Source organism: Gossypium raimondii, chromosome 13 (genome assembly GCF_025698545.1).
Source record: "Gossypium raimondii isolate GPD5lz chromosome 13, ASM2569854v1, whole genome shotgun sequence".
Classification (NCBI taxonomy): domain Eukaryota; kingdom Viridiplantae; phylum Streptophyta; class Magnoliopsida; order Malvales; family Malvaceae; genus Gossypium; species Gossypium raimondii.
The window spans coordinates 15,284,540-15,301,020 of NC_068577.1; the positions used below are offsets into that span (position 1 = coordinate 15,284,540).

Genomic DNA, 16,481 nt, shown 5'->3' on the forward strand with positions numbered 1-16,481 from the left:
TGTGTGAAGGGTGTTGCCAACATTGCGAACCTTTTTACGAACCTTTTATAGTAACCCGCCAAACCCAATAAGCTAAGAACCTCACTCACATTTTTTAGCAAATTCCATTCAAACATAGCTTTAACTTTATCAATGTCTACCATAATACCCTCAGCAGAAATAACATGGCCCAAAAAATGAACTTCTTTTAGCCAGAATTCATATTTTTTGAATTTGGCTTATAACTGATTCTCGCACAATATTCTCAATACAATTCTTAAGTGCTCTTCATGATCAACCACAATTTTAGAGTAAACCAGAATGTTATCAATGAAGACTACCACAAAATGATCTAAATAGGGCCAAAACACTCTGTTCAACTGCTGGTGCATTCACCATATATGCTTTGGCGAATACTTCAGAGTTGGGCTTAATGTAACTTTTCCTTGGAGTCCCCTGAACTGATCCAAATTTTGCTACTATGCCAGACCTCGTTTCTTACTAAAATTTTTGAGGCCCACGAATAGATTGTTCTGTACTTACCTCAACCTTGGAGGGACAATCTTTAACTTGATGGTCCAAAGACCCATATCTAAAGCAAGATCTGGTATGCCTTCAGCATTCACCTCTGTGATTTCTTTCACAATGCTCACAACTAGAATCCCTCATTGTTTTAGATCCTCCTGAACTTGCCATCGAAGTAGTTTGTCTACTATTTCCATCACGTCTAAAACTCATAGACTGTGAATCATTCATTGATGTTGAAAAAATCTTATCCCTCGACTTCTTGAGATTTGATGCAGGTGGAGGACTAGTCATTCCACGTTTAATTCTTTCCCTTTTGAAACTTCTACTCCTATCTTAAACAATCATTTCCATTTTATGAGTCTTAGTTGCCATGGCTGCTAAGCTTTGACACTCTGAGGCCGCCACTAAAGAGTGAATCTCATCTTTTAAACTCCATTCAAATTTCCCACACATAGATTTCTCAGTTTGAAACATATTTTTTACATAATGAATTAGTCTAACAAACTCACGTTCATACTCTATCACTGACATCCTTCCCTATTTAAGATATAATAATTTACTCTTCATCTGTTCAACATACATTTGATCCACATATCTTTCTCTAATTTTTTCCAAAAAGAATTATAGTCTATTAACTCCTCAAAAATATATATACTGCGAAAGTTTACAAAAGACTTCATGAAAATAGAGCTTAACAAAACTGCAAATCATTACAAGAGTTGATACAAAACGTTCCTACACGCCACCCTGCCCACAGAATGCATGATACTAAAATTAACATAAGGCTTACAATCAACAGTACTTTGGCATAATCCCTTCAAAAAAATTTTCCTTCAATTAACACTCTTAAGAAGGAAAAGATAACAAAGAAAGTTTAAATGAACTTAGTGAGTTCCAGAGATAAAGGAAGTACATATAAAGCACACACATCGATACCTAAGATGATACCCAACCGTTCAGGGAAGTGCAACACAAAAATCATAATACGTCAAATGGCGTTTACAGGATGCGGATTAGTTCAATATGCCAACCTAACACAAGACATGGGCAGTTACTATCCGTTAACTAAACCATAACTTATACACATAACTCATCCTTATGCTAGCCTCATACCCAGAATTTAGAATCAAAATCATGTCGATTTATCGTATTCATATGCACACACACACCCCTTAACTCTACATATCATTTCTATTAACCAAGTATGTTTTCTCGTGATCTATCGGTCTGATTTGCAATATAGTTACCTTACTAGAGGCATCACAAAAATAATCCCTTTCTTTAACATTACATCTCACATCTCACATATCACATATCATATATTGGTAGTGTTGACTTGTGCAATAAGGAGGGTATGTCTTTCATAACACAAATAGACTATACTCACACTAATGATATTAGACAACCACCAACACGGACACTATTTATATGCTATTGAGAGATTTCTTACCTTACACAGTTTAAAAAATAAAGGAATTTACAACACATGGAAGTAAGAAAGCACTAACCAAAAACTCTAGTATGGTGATTTACACAGTAGGTCCTTTGCCCTTATCGCTGAGACATTCGTTAGCTTCTTGAGCTAAAAGAAATATAAATATCTCTATCAGATCATTAAACTATAGAAACTTAACATGCATGCAAGAATCGATATCAAACAACCCAAATTTAGGAAGTTTCCTTCCTCAGAAATAGTTCTAAGGTCTATGCATGCAATACTATAAACACGTAAATTCTTCAATAATAGCCTAAGGGTTTATCAGACATTACCAGCAAGCTAGAACAAATGTGGGTGCTAACTAAACACTACGAGCCCTCTCGAAGAAGTTTTCTATGCTAAGGCTTTTCAAAAACTTACAGAGTAATTCAAGGAAAAAGAAGAAGATGTAAAGGTGATTCCTGATGGCCAACGATATTCTTATATACTCATGCAACAAAGACAAGGTTTAGTGGGAAAATTAGATAATTCCACTAATACCCTTGATTTCCATAATTAAACGCACTTAACAAGTTTTAGGTCAACCATTTACAATAGTCTAGTTCAGTTCTAACTAAGTCTCAACTAAATACCAACATGACTGAGTCATCATAATATACCCTTAATATAGAAACAAATCTATTAAGACTGTGAACTTAACAAGTTCGTCCAAAACATCTAGGGTGGGTGGATAAATAATATAAGAGTCCGTCAAACCTTAGAGTTCACCAAAACTTAAAATTCGTCAGAACTTGGAATTCGCCAAATGACGAATCCCACAGAGTATACTATCATCCAAAACAAATACTTTATTTACTCAATTTTACCCTTGACTTAACCAATTTATACGTCAATCAGTAACTTGATATTAAGTCTCCGTTGGACGGGCGGTTACATATAATTAAACTTAATCATTTTAATCGATAATATTAACACATATCTTGTGCATAATCCACCAAAGTAGCTACTAAATGTGATGCAAGAGGATAGGGATGGCCACGCTATAGCTCGAGAAATTATGTTGTAAACTTTCCTGTTTAATTTTTTGCTTTCTCGCCAATTTTTTAAATGCAAATTACTATTAATGCTAATAACATAATATTAATACTAGACCTGTGCCAATGAACCTGTGTTGTTGTTCGATATATTAAATTAAAATGAACAGGTGAATATAAAATTACCTAAACGAATAGATTTTTTTTAAATAGATTCATAAATATTAAATATTCAATACACAGTTAATGCCATTGAATTAAACAAATTGATATGGGTTTATATTAATCCACATTTATTTTAAATTATAATTTTTAATATATATATATTTATCATAATACAAAATCATAATTTTAAAATTAAATATTTATCTTAGTTTATTATTATATTCTAAATATTAATATTGTTGAAATGCTATAAAATTTAATTGATTTATACAAGCAATGGATCCTTAAAAATCTGTCTCAGTTGTATAGATATTGTTTTAATAAATTGTTAGTTTTTTTAGTAAAAATAAATTATTAGTTTTAATATGTATTAGTAACGTATTATTATTTCATTTATTTAAATTAATATTAGCAAAACTTAAAATTTTAATTATTTGTTATTTTGAAAAATCAATTTATTATTAAATAATTGATTAAAAATACTAACCATTAATAATTATTGCAAATATATGAAAACTATAACTTTAAGTTATAATATGTTAAATTATTTATTACTCTTTAGTCTTTACTAAATTATATATGAGCTTTTGTTTAAAAAAGTCTTATGAGTCTAATTTATAATTAATATTGAACAATTTGGCAAAATAAAAGTAGGAATATATGAAAATAAATGGAAGCTTATCATAAACACTTCAAAGTATATGTTTTTCTTTTCTTTTATGTTTAAAAACTGTAAAAAAAAGTTAAATATTTTAGCACATAGACAATGTTATATTTTTAAAAATAATTTTATAGATTACTTTTACATATTTCCATAAACACTTTAATAAATTTGAGAGTTAAAACAGTTTATTTTAACATTCTCAATATTTTGAAAATATTTTAAATTAATATGTTTAAAATTTTAAATTAAATTATTCTTTAAAATGTCTTGTACATTGAAATTTTTAACAGAATTTTTAAAAACTTTAACAAACTTATTCAAAACTTTTTGAAATTATTAGAATTTTTACTTAAATGTTTAAAAAGTGATTAAAATATGTTAAAACATCCTACAGTTTTTAATTAAAATGTATAGAAAATTTAAACTTCTTTCAATAAATTAGGTTTTTTTTCTTCCAAAAAGCTAATTTAAATTTAAAATATATATATAAAGTATTTAAAATATTATACAACTAATTATATTTGGAATAAAATTTAAGCAATTTATATATTATTTATATAAACATTATAATTATTTAAAAATAGTAAACTAATTATAAAAATTACAAAATTATAAAATATTATTTTGATTGATACAAGGATACAATATACTGCTTCTTCTACACATTCATGGCTAACCCATAAAGGGAATGCCTAATAATAAGGACTCATAAAAAATCGATAATTTACTCATGAGAAAACCTTTACCACATTAGGCACTAATTTCTTTTTAACGTTTAATTAGATCGGTAATCATTCAAATTGACCGAATTAGTTTAATATATGGGAATTCTCTTTTTTTTCTTTCTTAGCACAAAATTGAAAGATATATATATGATAATTGTTTAATGTATGAAATTTGGTGGTTTCGTTTCTGTTGTTAGTTATTTGTTTTTTATAAAGATTTATTGTATTATTTTTCTACCATTTAATAATTTAAACGTATAAACCAAAAGTACTATTGCAGAGTAATTTTCTGCTTTCTTTTATTCTAGGTGGTGCTTTGATGGGTTTTTTTTTTTCGAAAGTTTTGTTTTTGATTATTTGTTAAGTACACATTCTTATTTCTTTGTTGTTATTTGACAATAATTTTGGATGTTATGCAATTAAATAAAGCCCCATATTGACTTTACAGTAAGTAGCGATAGTCTATGCCTAAGCCAACCAACCATTGAAAATCATTTGCAAGGAGTTAAGGTATCCTTATCAGAGTCTGAATCTAAAGGGAATCTCTTACTGAGGTTTCACATTCCCCTTTTTTTAGTTTACTTGCGGCCTTTCCACCCTTTTAATTTCTATATTCTTCTTTGTCGTTTGTTATTTTCCTTGAATCTGCACGTATCTCAGCTTTGCTTTAGCACAATTCTCTGAGTCACAGTTTCTTGCCATTAAACTGGTTAAGGTAAAAACTTCAAACAATCATATCATTCTGATATCATGTGTATTCATGTGTGGCCTACTGAACTTTTCTGGGTTATTATAGTTTATTTGATAACTAGACTATTGTTGGGACTCTGGGTGGTCTACCTTATTTGGTCACTTATTTTCATACCCTTTTGCTTTTCCCTATGATTTGCATATGGTAAGTGTCTAATTCATAACAAACATGCTGTTCATACTTCAGGAATTTGAGTTGTTGCTGGAATTTTTCTTTGGTTTCTTTGTTCCGTTGACTTTTGATTACCAATTCTGGATCTGTTTTTCCCCACAGAGCATACTCTATTGTTGTTTGTTTATTTGCATATTCCATGTTTTTCTTTTCTGGGAATTATGAAGCTTTATCTTTCTTAAATATGAGCTTTAAACCAATTATTTCTAAGGAGGCCAATCTGGTTTTATAGCAATGTCTTCTCTGTGCATGTGTTTTTGCCTACTCAGATAGAGGCTTCTTTCTTTCACCAATTGCAAGCTTCTTGGAGCCTCACCTATGGTGTTGTAATAGTTTTGGGACATATAGGGCTTAATAGCCAAGAAAATTAACTAAACTTTGCTCAAATGAAAGATTAGATTGGACTCTAAAACTTCTTGTTTATAACAGGATTTTGCAGGCACTGCATCTCTGATATATCTACCAATTGAGAGGATCATTTGTAGTGGTTTGAAAATGTATGTGGTGGAAAGCAAAGGAGGTGCCATTGCCTGTATGCTTCTGGCATTGTTCTTTTTAGGCACATGGCCTGCTATTATGACGCTACTCGAACGTCGAGGTCGTCTTCCTCAACATACTTACCTTGATTATACAATGACAAACCTCTTGGCTGCTGTTATTATTGCTTTAACATTTGGTGAAATTGGCAGCAGCACTCCTGAGAAACCCAATTTTATTGCTCAACTATCTCAGGTTAGTCCCCTCCATTTTCATGGTGGAATTGAGACTCTGAATGTAGACTATCGCAGTCTTTTAATGGTGATTGATGCAGGATAACTGGCCTTCCATTTTGTTTGCGATGGCCGGCGGGGTGGTTCTCAGCCTTGGGAATTTGTCTACACAGTATGCATGGGCTTTTGTTGGTCTATCAGTGACAGAAGTGATCACTGCAAGCATTACAGTTGTTATAGGTCCGCGTTTCAGTCCGTGCATAAACGGAACTTGATCTTCGAATTTCTTAATTTTAGTTAACCTTGTGCTGATTGAACAGGCACAACCTTGAATTACTTCTTGGATGACAAGATCAACAGAGCTCAAATTCTTTTCCCGGGCGTCGGTTGCTTCTTGATTGCTGTTTGTCTCGGATCAGCTGTTCACTCATCAAATGCTGCAGATAATAAAGCAAAACTTAAAGGGTATTTCCTGTTCAATTTGCTTCGACAATGAACCGTATACGAACTTTGTTACGTTTAAAGCCTTTATAGTTCCTATGCATATAAGTTGCTATATCTGTTCTATTTTCCAGGGCTGGATATTCCCCCACATCGAATGGGGCAATCACAAATGAGGGTACAAAGCTCTAATATATCTTACCTTGTTACTTGCTGCTCACTTCTTATTCTGAGACTCCTTTTACTAGTAAACAGAACTAAGGAATCTGGAGAAGGGGAGCGGTATTATAGAGGAGGCAAAGGCCGGAACTGCGGAATTCCTTTTAGAGCTCGAGAAACGGAGAGCGATTAAGGTTGGACTTTCGAGGTTTTAGTTTCTTCATTCAATGGCTTTTGCATATATTATACATGATATTGGTTTGAATGTCATTGCAGGTGTTTGGGAAGAGCACTATAATTGGTTTATCCATAACTTTCTTTGCTGGTGTTTGCTTCTCTCTATTCTCTCCAGCTTTCAACTTGGCAACAAATGATCAATGGCACACTTTGAAGGAAGGGGTTCCACACTTGGTTGTCTATACCGCATTTTTCTACTTTTCGGTCTCTTGTTTCGTGATCGCCCTCATCCTTAACATCACCTTCCTCTACCTCCCTGTATTAGACCTACCGAGATCATCGTTCAAGGCTTACATCAATGACTGGAATGGCAGAGGCTGGGCACTTTTAGCTGGGTTGTTGTGCGGGTTCGGGAATGGTCTCCAGTTCATGGGAGGCCAAGCTGCAGGGTATGCAGCTGCGGATGCTGTGCAGGTACTTTTAGTCCATCTTCAATACCATATTTAAAAAAAACATAACATAACATCAATTTTCATATATATTGTTTGAACTAATCTGGAATTTGGTGATGAGGTAAGGCACTTCCACTTGTGAGCACATTTTGGGGCGTACTATTGTTTGGAGAATACCAAAAATCGTCGCGGAGAACATACGTATTACTTTTCGGGATGTTGTTTATGTTCATTGTAGCTGTTGGTGTTCTAATGGCATCGTCAGGGCATCGAAAATGAGCATTGCAGGAAGCTTTTGAGTGATCAAAATAAGTTATTGCATTGCACATAAACTCAGGGCTTGATGAAACAACTCAAAACAGATGCTGATATTCATGTCCATAGATTGTTCATTGTATTTGTGGAAAAATACAAAAGAATTATTAAAAGAAATAATAAAAAAAAGCAAAAGCAGACAGGGAGCATTGCTTATGAAGATTGTGGAGAGGGATGGGCTTAAAACAATGTTGTAAAATAAACATACACAAAATACAGCCTTCCTCAAACTTTACTGTCATTTATGTTTTTTCATTTTTTCCCAAGTATGGTTTTTTTTTAAATGAAATTATTATATTCACACTTTTTGTCTTTTCATTATTTTATATCATCTTCCAAATAAAATAATTAAAAATTATCAATCTAAATATTGAATATGTGTTCAATAATATTAAAACTTCATCTATATTCATTATTAAATAAATTTTTTTTAAATATTTCTAACATAACACATTTAGTACTTTAAAATTTCAATATATTATTTAATAATTTTTGTGGTGTAGTAAGAAAATGTGGTAATTTTAAAGTTAATATTCAACCTGTTGGTTGATTTCGTGTATATATAAAAATAAATTAATCCGTCAAAATTGAATTTAACTGATAATTCTATTGCCAATGCCAAAATAACCGATCTGAACGTTTTCGGCCTTTTACTTTCCACGAGCTATTTATTTATAAAAAAGTATTATTATTGCGGGGAATCCGCTTTTAATGTATAAGTTCTTGAAGTTGTATTTTTTAGGTAGTTTATCCGGACCTCAAAAATTAAAGATATTATTTTCGTATTAGAGATTTGTCTCCAATTTTTATAGAGAGCCATGTATAGTTTACGGAGGGAACGTCTCGATCAGTAGAGGTAGATAACTTCAAAACTCAATATAAGTGTTATTATTAAACGTGTGAATAATAATAGAGGTATTTAAGCGTGTCATAGCTCAAACCACCAACCAAGGCCCTATATACAGTATGTGTGTAAACATGATACCACTTGAGCTACGCGGTTCAAGAAGGAATGGTACAAAATGTCAACACGAGAATAATACTTTCAATTGTTGAGGTTCAAATCGGCTGCTCAAAAGATGATGCTTCAAAAACTTATCCCAGAGAAACCGATTCCCTTCAACAATTATCATTGCAATTATAAAATTATAAAATTTATGATGATAAATTCCTTTTTTATTGTTTGATTCTTTTAACATTCATTCAAAAGTAAATTATATATACTAGAAATATTATCACACGTGTCATTGTAGAAATCAAGAATTTAGAATACATATTTGTGTTTAAAAATAACATACAATAAATAATGAAATGTATTGTTCAAACTAGTTAATCATAACAACACATGAAATATGTATAATATTAAAATTAAAAATAGATTAAATTGTGAGTAAAAGCGAATTCTAAATACATCGATAAACAATACTAAATGCACTACAATTATTTATCATGTCGGTGTCAATTAAAATGTATAAAATATTAGAATAAAACTTTAAAAGTTTTACTAATACAATTAGTTCATGTTCAAATTTCATTAAATGCATATGTTTATTAGTTTTTTCAAATGAAAAGGGCATTTTCATAATTTAACAACTAAGTTGGTAACGGTTGAAGGTAATACCAATTCAATAAAACAATAATTGCATGCTCACTTCTCTTATTAATTACTTGTACACTGACGGCAACAAGTTTTAACTTTACAATCAGGATTAAATTTTTGTCATGTATTATTAGGTTGTATTCAATTATCTTTTTAACTCTGCGCTATTTGCAACAAAAATTGTAAGTTATTAATATTTTATATAAGAGAAAAACTTTCAGTAGAATAAAGGATAATATAATTTGATTTTCTCAATCATTCCTAGTTTCAATCTTAAAGAATAAACTTGAAATGGAATGGAATTAAGACTATGGTAATATTTATATATTATAATATTGGATTTAAAATTTAAAATCTATTTTCTTAATTCAAATGTAAAAGCTTTAAAGAATTTTAGATTAAGGGTTTTATTTATTAAATTTAGTTTTCAAATTAGATTATTTGAGCATTTAATTATCTCAGTAATTAAATTTAGATGGATTGGGTTTGATTTGAATGTAGGGTTTGTTAATTAAATAATTAATGTGTTTATTCAATTTGGAAGTTAGAACTATTCAAATAAACCGGTTAATAATTTAATCCTATTCAAATATACAGGTTAATCACATTGTGGTCGCCTTTAATTAAAAAAATTACAACCAAGTTGAAATGGATTATAATTGCAATAAATTGAATTTTTTAAATTTAGAAGATTTTGAAAGTAGAATTCCACCATTTTGGTGAGGATGGGATGACTAATTCACCTAGCTGAAATCGAAGATTGAAGGAAGAGAGAAAGAACAGAAAATGTTTGGAGGATATTTAATTTTCTCCTGTTTTGGGTTATAACCCTTTGAGAAAAAAAAGACTAAAATTGATAAAGTTGAACTAAAAGAATATAAATCTAATAAAAATACAACCCTTCTAGAGGGGTATTTTTTTTTCCAATGCTTCTAGAAGATCTTTAAAAAAGGGATTATCATTCCCACACCTTGAAAGGGTGAATGTGGCCCAATTGGATAACAGAGCAATGAATGGGAGCTTTAGGGACCACTTTCTGGCTTTTGCCTTGAGCAAACGACCAAGTTGCTAGGCTTGCAAAATTATGAACCCTCCAAACATCCTGTTGCAAAAAGCTGACATTTACATGTTTTATTCATAAAATTTAAATATCACCTAAATTTAGCCAGAAAAAGCTTGACCCAAGTTTGAAACCACTGCAAAACAGGTTGGATTCGTAAATTTTCGGGTTAATTACATTAATTTAGATTTTAAATTTCAAAAAAGTTTTAATTAAATGATTAATGTATTAATTTCATATCAATCAAATCTTTTCAAGTATATACCTTGGTGCTAAATATTAAAATATATTGATGAAATCGTAAATATGTGTGTATTTATTTCATGAATAAGTTATCTATATATTTAAAATTAAAAATATTTATAAAAATTTCAAAAACATCTAAAATATATATAAAGAGAATTTTGGGGACTTAAATAAGTTAATTAATGATTCAATTTTATCATACTAAAGTATTTTTTATTATTTTTCTTTGAAAAAGTTTTCAAATATTTATGATTTCAAATTTATGTGCTCTAACATAGAATTAGTTATCTTGTAACAATATTTTAATTTGACGTTTTCAATTTTTTAATTTAACTTGAATAATTTCACCCGATTCAAAAAAAATTCAAATAGAATTAGGATAATAAAATAAGACTCGTTAACTCCGAAATTTTTTCACTCGATCCGGTCGAATGCTCACCCACTTAATTTATATAAAACAAATTAATGATATTTAAAATTTAACTCAACCTTTTTCTTCATTTATCACAAAGTTATTCTTTTTCGTGGCTTATTCAAATGCAATGAAAGGTCGTTTTTAGCGCAACACAATAGAAAAAGTGAAGACTAGCACTAGTTGTTGCGCGAGAAAACAATTGGCGACCTTGGCATTACATGTTGATAAAAGGAAAAAAGAAAGAATATATATTTCTTTTAAAAGAAAGAAAAATCAAATATGTTCACTCTCATACACTGTTAATTATCTAATTCCAATGCTTCACCTCTCGGAATATTATGTTATTTAATATTATCAAAACGTTGAAACGTTTCTATTTTTTTTTGTTTAAAAATTAAGAAGGATTATTAATAATTTAAAGCACATAATTTTATGTAATTCGATTGATAATTATTTTGTTCATTGTTAGTAAAAAAATATTTTATTAGCAAATATAAAATTAAAAAATTTCACTATTTTTATATCAAATAAGAAATGAAAAAGAAATTCTAACTTTTGGGTTACTTTTCTTGGTTAGAGAACTGATTGATTGGGACAAAAGTATGAATGTGACTTGTAAAACTTTATCATCAAAGTGTTGCATAAAAACAGCCTTCCATGTTGCCTTTTGGACCTTTTGATTAACTTTCACTAACTTTTGTATGCATTTGATGGCTCGTGTTTTCGTAAAAAATATTAATCATGTAAAACATAAATAAAAAATATGTTAGATATCACACTTCTCTAACCAAAAAAAGAATCATGTTAACATGGAAAAGGTATTTCTTTTTTAAATAAAATAATTAACGATTTTAATTAAATTTGAAATAACTAATTAAACCAAATTCAGAATGAAAACTATAATTTAATCGTATCCTATTTTTCGTAAAATGATAGAATCTCAAGTCAAGCAAATTGGCTTTGTGATTGCCATGCCTAGCTAATGTAGAAAACTCACATGTCGTCGGTGGCCCGTCGTATTAAATAAATTTGTCGATTGTAACTTCTTTCTTTTGAACTTTTGTTGATTATTTTAAAAAAGAATATGGGGGCATAAAAAAACATAACGTTGAACAGTGTTAAACCTTTTAATAAATTTGTCCTACTGTCACTTATTACTTTCATTCAACATTTCATTATGATTAATTCAAATTCTTGCAAATTATTAGTTATTTCAACTTTGACAGACTTTGGGAAAAAAAAAAAAAAACTTTGACAAATTGGAGTGGCGGCATAGCTACGCCTTGGTCCCGCTTCGTTATGATTTTTGGACAATTTACCATTAAAAGTCTAATATTTTTTAAATTTATCGAAATGAGTTCGGTATTTTATTATTTATCAGAATGGGCCCTTTTCCCCTAAATCGCGTCTACATCAGCGCGATATCAGGAGACGTGTCAGCAAATCGCGTTCATGTTAGCGCGGTTTGCCACATGGCAGCAAATCGCGTCCAAGTAAGCGCGGTTTGTGTCCACGTTAGTAAAGCACGCTGACGTGGACGCGATTTGCTGACGTGTAGCGCACTCTTGGGGACGCGATTTGTCCCACGCGTGAACAGTGCAACGGTCATTTTTTTTACTGTTGCCCCCTCAACGGTCCAAAAAAAAACTATAAATACCCCCACCCCTTTTTTTTACAAACTAATCCTCTCTCAAATTTTTTCTCAATTTCCTCTAAATTTCCTCTCAATTTGCTCTCAAATTCCTTCCAAATTTCTCTCAAATCTATATTTAATCTCAATTTGCTCTCAAGTTCCTCTTAAATTTCTCTTAAATCCCTATTTTTAAATAATTTTAAAAATTTATTTTTAAAATTTTTTAAACCGTAAAAATTTGTACGATTTCAAAGAATGGTAGGAGAATTGACTCGTCTTGATAAGCAAGCACATATCGATGGAACAAATGAAAATGGTAGCGTTAAATTTAATTTTTAAATATTATTTAAGAATTTTTTATTTATGCATTTTTAGATAATTATTAATTTATTATTTGTTATAAAAGTCTGTAGATCGGATATTGGAATGCAATATCCGGAATATGCATGCTCCTCCATCACCGTTGGTAGAGAACTACCTGCGGGAAGCGGGTTTTTGGCACGTGGCGACGGTAGGCCGGGGATGCAAGGTGGACCCGAAACTAATCAGTGCGTTGATCAAGAGGTGGAGACTCGAGACGCACACATTCCATCTTCCATGTGGAGAGTGCACTATCACTTTGGAAGATGTCGATCACATTGGGATTGCTTGGTGGGCGGTACCGATCACGGGTCTGCCTAATCTAGCGATTGGGGAGCAGTGTACGACGAGCTTTTGGGCGCTATTCCTAAGAAAATAGAAGGAGGTAAGATCGAGATGGGCTGGTTACAAGATACATTCCCGAATCCGGATGAAGATTCAACCGAAATAGAAAGAATCCGATATGCTCGGGTATACATTCTTCAGTTAATTGGAGGTTATCTGATGTCGAACTCATCACGAAGCCGCGTACATCTAAGATGGCTGCTGAAACTCGTTGATTTTAGAGTAGCTGGTGAATTGAGTTGGGGGTCTACCGTCTTGGCAACGTTATATCTGGAGATGTGCGGGGCGACGCGACCGAGGAAAGTAAAAATCAGAGGTTGCCTGTCACTACTGTAGTCTTGAGCACAGTTTCACTTTCCATTTCTACGTCCTCGAGTGGACCACCCATATACATTCCCACTCATAACGAGGTAAATTTTATATTAGATTTTACAATTATTATGTAGATTTTTAAAAATAAAAGTATGCTAAAAATTTATTTAATTAGGTGGAACCATTCGGTAAGTCATGCTCGATTACCTACCTCTCTTGAAGATATACGGCTTCTATTAACCAACAGTCAGAAGCACATGTAAATATTAAATAAAATTGATATTTCCATCATTCGCTAGTCGATTGGTATTTAGTATTTAGTATTTAGTATTATGTATATAACTAATATTTCTATCATGTTCATATAGTTTCAATGGACACTATACGAGGATCCGGTAATTCGGGCAGTAATTCCGGATGAGTTCTTACAAAAACCAAACGCTTGGCACGCAAAAGTCGTGTTGATCAACTACGCAACCGTAGAGATGCATCAGTCAGACAGGGTGTTACGGCAATTTGGATGTAGACAACCGATTTTCGTGGAACCTGAGGTGTTTGACGATCACCACAAAATCGACCTTCGGCAATTGAATATGGATTGGCCGAGATTCTGGCCCGAGTACATCCAAATGTGGGAAGATCGGTATGATTATATACCTACTAATGAACCGATCATTGTTCCGGAGTTAGCATGCGTGCCGGAATACATGTCATGGTTTAGGATCCATGGCAAGCTGTATTTACTGTCGCCAGAGGAGAGGTAGCGGCAATTACGTGTCCAAAGGGAAAGACGCGGGCCTTTAAATCCAAGACGACCGGACGACGACGTTGGCCCCTCAACGAGGCCCAGACATTCACCCGGCCCATCATCATCGGCCATTCAATCACCAAGCCCAGCAATAGTACCGACACAGTCACCCGACCCAGCAGTTCAACCGATGATACCCACGCAACCGCATTTTCAGATGATGTCAGGTGCGTTTCCTAGCCCTTTTATGTATCCTAACCCTTATATGTTTCCTTTTCCGAGTCCTATGACAGGTTGGAGCCAATGGCCCGGTTCAGCTCCATTTCTTGTTACGCCGAGTGGACCACCGATGTATAGGCCAGCGACGCACGAGGGATCGCCAGAGGGGCCGTCGGGGAGCTCTACTTTTTACCAATCCCCACCACCATATGGGTTTCAAACACCGTCGCCGTTGGTGATGCAAACACCTCCACATTCACTATTCTATCAAGGTGGCTCATCGTCCCAACTCCGACAACCAGATGCCCTACCGAAAGAACCAGAATCCCCGCCGGAGAAACCACAACTGACGCCAGAAGCTGGACAAATGAGGAATCTAGCGCGTAACCGTCGACGGCCGTCATGTGGCACTGAATCCGGCGGGCACAGACATTTATTTTTGTATTTAAATTTACTTGTACAAATATTTTGAATATTTTGATATTATTTGATGTATAAAATAGAATTTTTTTTAGTTATTACTTAAAAACCCTAAATTAATTTATTAAAAATTTATAAATTTATTATTTATAATTAAATGCATAATTTAATTGACAACCTTAAACCCTTAACCTAAAAACCCTAACCCTAACCCTTAACTTAAAACACCAACCCTTAAATTCAAAACCTTAAACCCTTAACTTAAAAACCATAAACCCTTAACCTAAAAACCCTAACCCTTAACTTAAAAACTCTAAACTCTTAACCTAAAAACCCTAAACCCTTAACCTAAAAACCCTAAACCCTTAAATTAAAAACCATAAACCCTTAACTTAAAAATCTTAAACCTTAAATTAAAACCCTAACCCTTAACTTAAAAATCCTAAAACCTTAAATTAAAAACCCTAAACCCTAAAACTTTAAAACTCTAAACCCTTAAATTAAAACCCTAAACTCTTAACTTAAAACCATAACTCTTAACTTTAAAACCCTAAACCCTTACCTTAAAAATCGTAACCCTTAAATTAAAAACCCTAAACCTTTAACTTTTAAACCATAAACCCTTAACTTAAAAACCTTAACCCTTTAACTTAAAAATCCTAACCCTTAACTTAAAAACCCTAAACCCTTAAATTAAAAACCCTATCCTTGTTGGTAAACTGATTACCAACTTCACATTCACTCGAATCTAGCCTTGAACTTGTACGACCACGCAATCGGTGTGGTAGATCTGGAAATTCTAACGCATCATCTATAGACAGATCGACATTATGCATGTGGGCTAGAGGTGAGTATGCTCTGAATCGTGGATTTTCTTCTTCATCTGAACTCCTTTCAGCATCTTCAGGTTCTGTTGGAATAGGCTCCGGTTCAGAAAATAAGCCAACTTCTGCACCATCGGGCCCGGGCTCTCGAGGTGGATCCATATCGGAGTCATCTTCTAACCCACAATCATCTGCAGCGTACGAGGTCCCCTCACCGGTTGACGACGTAGGGAGTACATCATCTCTTCTTCTGGGTATTTCATAATGTCTCCAATTGGATTTAGATTGCCAACCACTAGAACTTGATATCATTCCCCAGTACGTATTTCCAGTATCAAACATCGAGCCACTGACGTATATGTCCCATCCACCGACAGAGTGTCTTGTGGGGGATGTGCATTCAACACCGCTACCAAATATGGGTTGTTTCGTGTTTTGTAACCCGCTAATCGAATGTTGGCCAGGGGTCGTGTATACATCTCGAACACCGGTCGCAAGTACATCATTTGGCGATGTAAATTGTACATATAACTCAATATAAGGTGCTCCACTAGCATGATGAGTCTGCGCCATTGCCTCCAAGCTACGAG

The 16,481-nt window shown here is 32.7% G+C and overlaps 1 protein-coding gene across 2 annotated transcripts; it reads left to right on the forward strand.

Moving 5' to 3' along the window:
* Nucleotides 1–5,014: 5,014 nt before the first annotated feature.
* Nucleotides 5,015–8,012, forward strand: LOC105783142 (ureide permease 1). Of its 2 annotated transcripts, none has more exons than XM_012608388.2 (8): nt 5,015–5,248; nt 5,885–6,187; nt 6,267–6,405; nt 6,486–6,630; nt 6,741–6,784; nt 6,862–6,959; nt 7,042–7,416; nt 7,521–8,012. In XM_012608388.2, the coding sequence occupies exons 2-8, from the start codon at nt 5,951–5,953 to the stop codon at nt 7,671–7,673; spliced, it is 1,191 nt and encodes a 396-aa protein (XP_012463842.1). In that variant the 5' UTR covers nt 5,015–5,248; nt 5,885–5,950; the 3' UTR covers nt 7,674–8,012. The 2 variants fall into 2 exon arrangements, with proteins under 2 accessions (XP_012463842.1, XP_012463841.1); XM_012608387.2 differs by lacking the exon at nt 5,015–5,248 and adding an exon at nt 5,308–5,428.
* The last annotated feature ends 8,469 nt before the right edge of the window (nt 8,013–16,481 follow it).

Coding starts and splice junctions, on each gene's coding strand:
- LOC105783142 (XM_012608387.2), top strand. Junction 6,406..6,485: donor AAGCATTACAGTTGTTATAG/GTCCGCGTTTCA, acceptor CTGATTGAACAG/GCACAACCTTGAATTACTTC. Junction 7,417..7,520: donor CAGCTGCGGATGCTGTGCAG/GTACTTTTAGTC, acceptor TGATGAGGTAAG/GCACTTCCACTTGTGAGCAC.